We start from the raw sequence: 2,782 nt of genomic DNA, 5'->3' as shown, positions 1-2,782 counted from the left end.
ATTAGGTGTGTCCCGCGCGCTCATATGACCTTATGCAGTTGCGAGCGCCGTAAAACCCTATACTAAACAAACAAACAAACCATTCAAACAGACGGTCGAGCTCCTCTGTCCATTCGAGGCGTTTTCCCGGCTTCAGGGCTTCCCGGAACTTTCTCACTATCTACTTGATCACATGCGCACGCTTACACATCGTTACGAAATGAACACATACAAATACATTTAAAAATAATATACACAATGCAATTCTCAAAAATACATAAATGGATATGTAGTCATTTACATTACAACATTGTAATTTAAATGTTTCTTTAAAGATATCTTAAATTTAGATTCAGATGTTGTATGTCTCAAGGGTTAGGGAAAAAAGTTTCAAACTGATGGAGCCAGGTGGGCAAATGATCTCTCAGCTAATTTTTTACTCCTTTTCTGGAGACTCTTAAAAGATACTGATCATCTGATCTTAGTGATCTAGGTGGAACACAATGACAAATATTCAATACCTTTAAAGCATGCATCAGAATACCATTGAGTTACAGTCAGAATACTGAGCATGTATCTAGCTTAACATTATTATTGTTTATATTACTGTTCATTTATATTATGCATGTGACTGAGCCTGTTTGTGAGTGCAAGCATACTGTATAACTATGGTTATGTGCACAGATGTGTGTTGAAGAAAAGATGTGTGTAGAAGAGAGGATGTGTTAGGGAAAAGTATGTGTGTGTGTTATAATATATAGGTGAATTAGGTGTGCACATGTGCGTGCGTATGCGTGTTTGTGCATGTTTGTGTGTGTGTGCGCATTTGTGTGTACGTGGTGAAACACCAAACCAGTGTGCCTGGATCTGGACAATAAATAATAATAATAATAAATAGCATTTATACTGCGCATTTCCATTTCCTAAAAGATGCTCAATGCGCATTACAATGAAAAAGACATCACATCTTAAAAATTAATCGACACAAATGTGTACGTAAAACAAAGTATTATACATATAATATAAATGCATATGTGTAAAATTTTATACCAGAAAAACAGTCTCGCAGTGAGGTTGAAAATGTGTTCACTAAAAATATACAATGCAATAACAATTCACGAACAGTCAAAATAAAGTTGAAACGTGAGTAACTAGAAACATTCATTAAAACATTAATTCTATACAGATAGAAAAACATTTCCGTTCTCTCTCTCTCTCTCTCTCTCTCTCTCTCTCTCTCTCTCTCTCTCTCTCTGTCTCTTTCTCTCTCTCTCTCTCTCCCTCTCTTTCTCTCTCCCTCTCCCTCTATCTCTCTCTCTCTTTCTCTCTCCCTCTCTCGCTATCTCTCTCTCTTTTCTCTCTCTTTTCTCTCTCTATCTCTCTCTTTTTCTCTCTCTCATTCTCACTCGCTATTTCTTCAGTCTCACAGTCTGGCATACACATGCATATATATCACAGTACATCATTAAAGATGTATCTTATCTCATCTTTGTCTTATCTTTCAGTCTGAATTTCAAAAGTTTGGATGCATAGCCCTTTTGATGTAAATTTAATATTTTTGTCTGGTCAGTTGAGATAGATTTACCTTATAAATGTCGTCCTGACTATTTAGAAGGAAAGTGCTGGTTTTTTTAAGTTTATGTGAAAGCAACAGTGACTGAGGGCTTTTTTTTTTTACCCTTTTCATGCAAGATAGAAATTCCATAAATATCAATAACTTTCTCCTGCACTTGATGTCATCTGATTTTTTTGTCTTTTAATTTTGAAGGTCTTAAGTTTGAAAAGAGTTGTTCTTGAACCAGGTATTAATTGCCTCCTTTATGTCCCTGTCTCCCCAGAGTTTGCAAGAGATGGCGACGTATTGTGTCGGACAACTCACTGTGGCGCCATGTAGATCTACTGCAATACCGGTTGGACTTGCCAAGAATGTGGAAAGTGCTTAGGGCCCACTTTTCCCCATGTTTGCTTACCATGAAAGTGAAAGGCTTTGCTCATGCAGGTAACTTTTTATTTCTGAACACCTCTCCAGCCTATCCAAGGGAGCATGGAAGTTTATCTTTTGGCTTGAATGTATTCTTTTTCCTGGTGAAATTCTATTATTACCACGTCTTAAAAAACAGGAAGCCCTTCCTTCCTTTAGCAGCAGGGTCACATGAAAATGCATGTCTAAGTATGCCCGTGAGTAGGTGTATGCGCAGTGAATTGTGAAATACTTAAGTCAGTACTCACGCACTCAGCAAAGATTTATATATTATTTGCTGATGATGCGTAAACTAATTTTACCAATTAATCAATAATAATAGTAATACAAAAGAAGAAAATGAAATATTGTTATAAAAGTAAAAATGACAAACAAAAATATTAAAATTACTGAGATGATTTGAATAGGACACAAAGAAAAAGAAATGCGAAGCAGCAACAATAAAAAACAATGGCAGTTGCAAAATTTTTTGTTTATGCCAAAAGCTGTGGAAAAATGTTAGTCGTACTTGAGTATTTACTTATGTAATTACCCAAATACTCTGGGATTTTGGATACAGGGGGGTACTCAAACATTTAAAAATTATTCTAGTGAGTACTCGCAGGGACAATATACAGTCAAACCTGCCCTGACGGAAGACGGCCACCTGCACAAACGGCCACTTTCCATTTCCCCCCCCTTGCGTTTTTTAAATATAATTTAACTGTGTAAAACGGGAACCTGTCCAACGCGGCCGCGGACACCATATTTTAACACACAACCCCTATCACATTAAGCAAAAATACCTGTCTTAGACGGCCACCTTAGTGACTCCATTACTTT

The 2,782-nt window shown here is 36.7% G+C and overlaps 1 protein-coding gene across 1 annotated transcript in view; it reads left to right on the top strand.

Moving 5' to 3' along the window:
* LOC101845070 (F-box/LRR-repeat protein 12) overlaps window positions 1-2,782 on the top strand; it is a 12,648-nt gene that overhangs the window by 4,697 nt on the left and 5,169 nt on the right. The window contains exon 2 of the mRNA XM_005091817.3: window positions 1,818-1,978. Within this exon, the coding sequence (XP_005091874.1) occupies window positions 1,818-1,978 (161 nt within the window). The remainder of the gene's footprint in view (window positions 1-1,817; window positions 1,979-2,782) is intronic.

Source organism: Aplysia californica, unplaced genomic scaffold (assembly GCF_000002075.1).
Source record: "Aplysia californica isolate F4 #8 unplaced genomic scaffold, AplCal3.0 scaffold00036, whole genome shotgun sequence".
Taxonomy (NCBI): domain Eukaryota; kingdom Metazoa; phylum Mollusca; class Gastropoda; order Aplysiida; family Aplysiidae; genus Aplysia; species Aplysia californica.
Note: the sequence above shows the minus strand (reverse complement) of the source record. Positions and strands in the feature narration are given on the sequence as shown.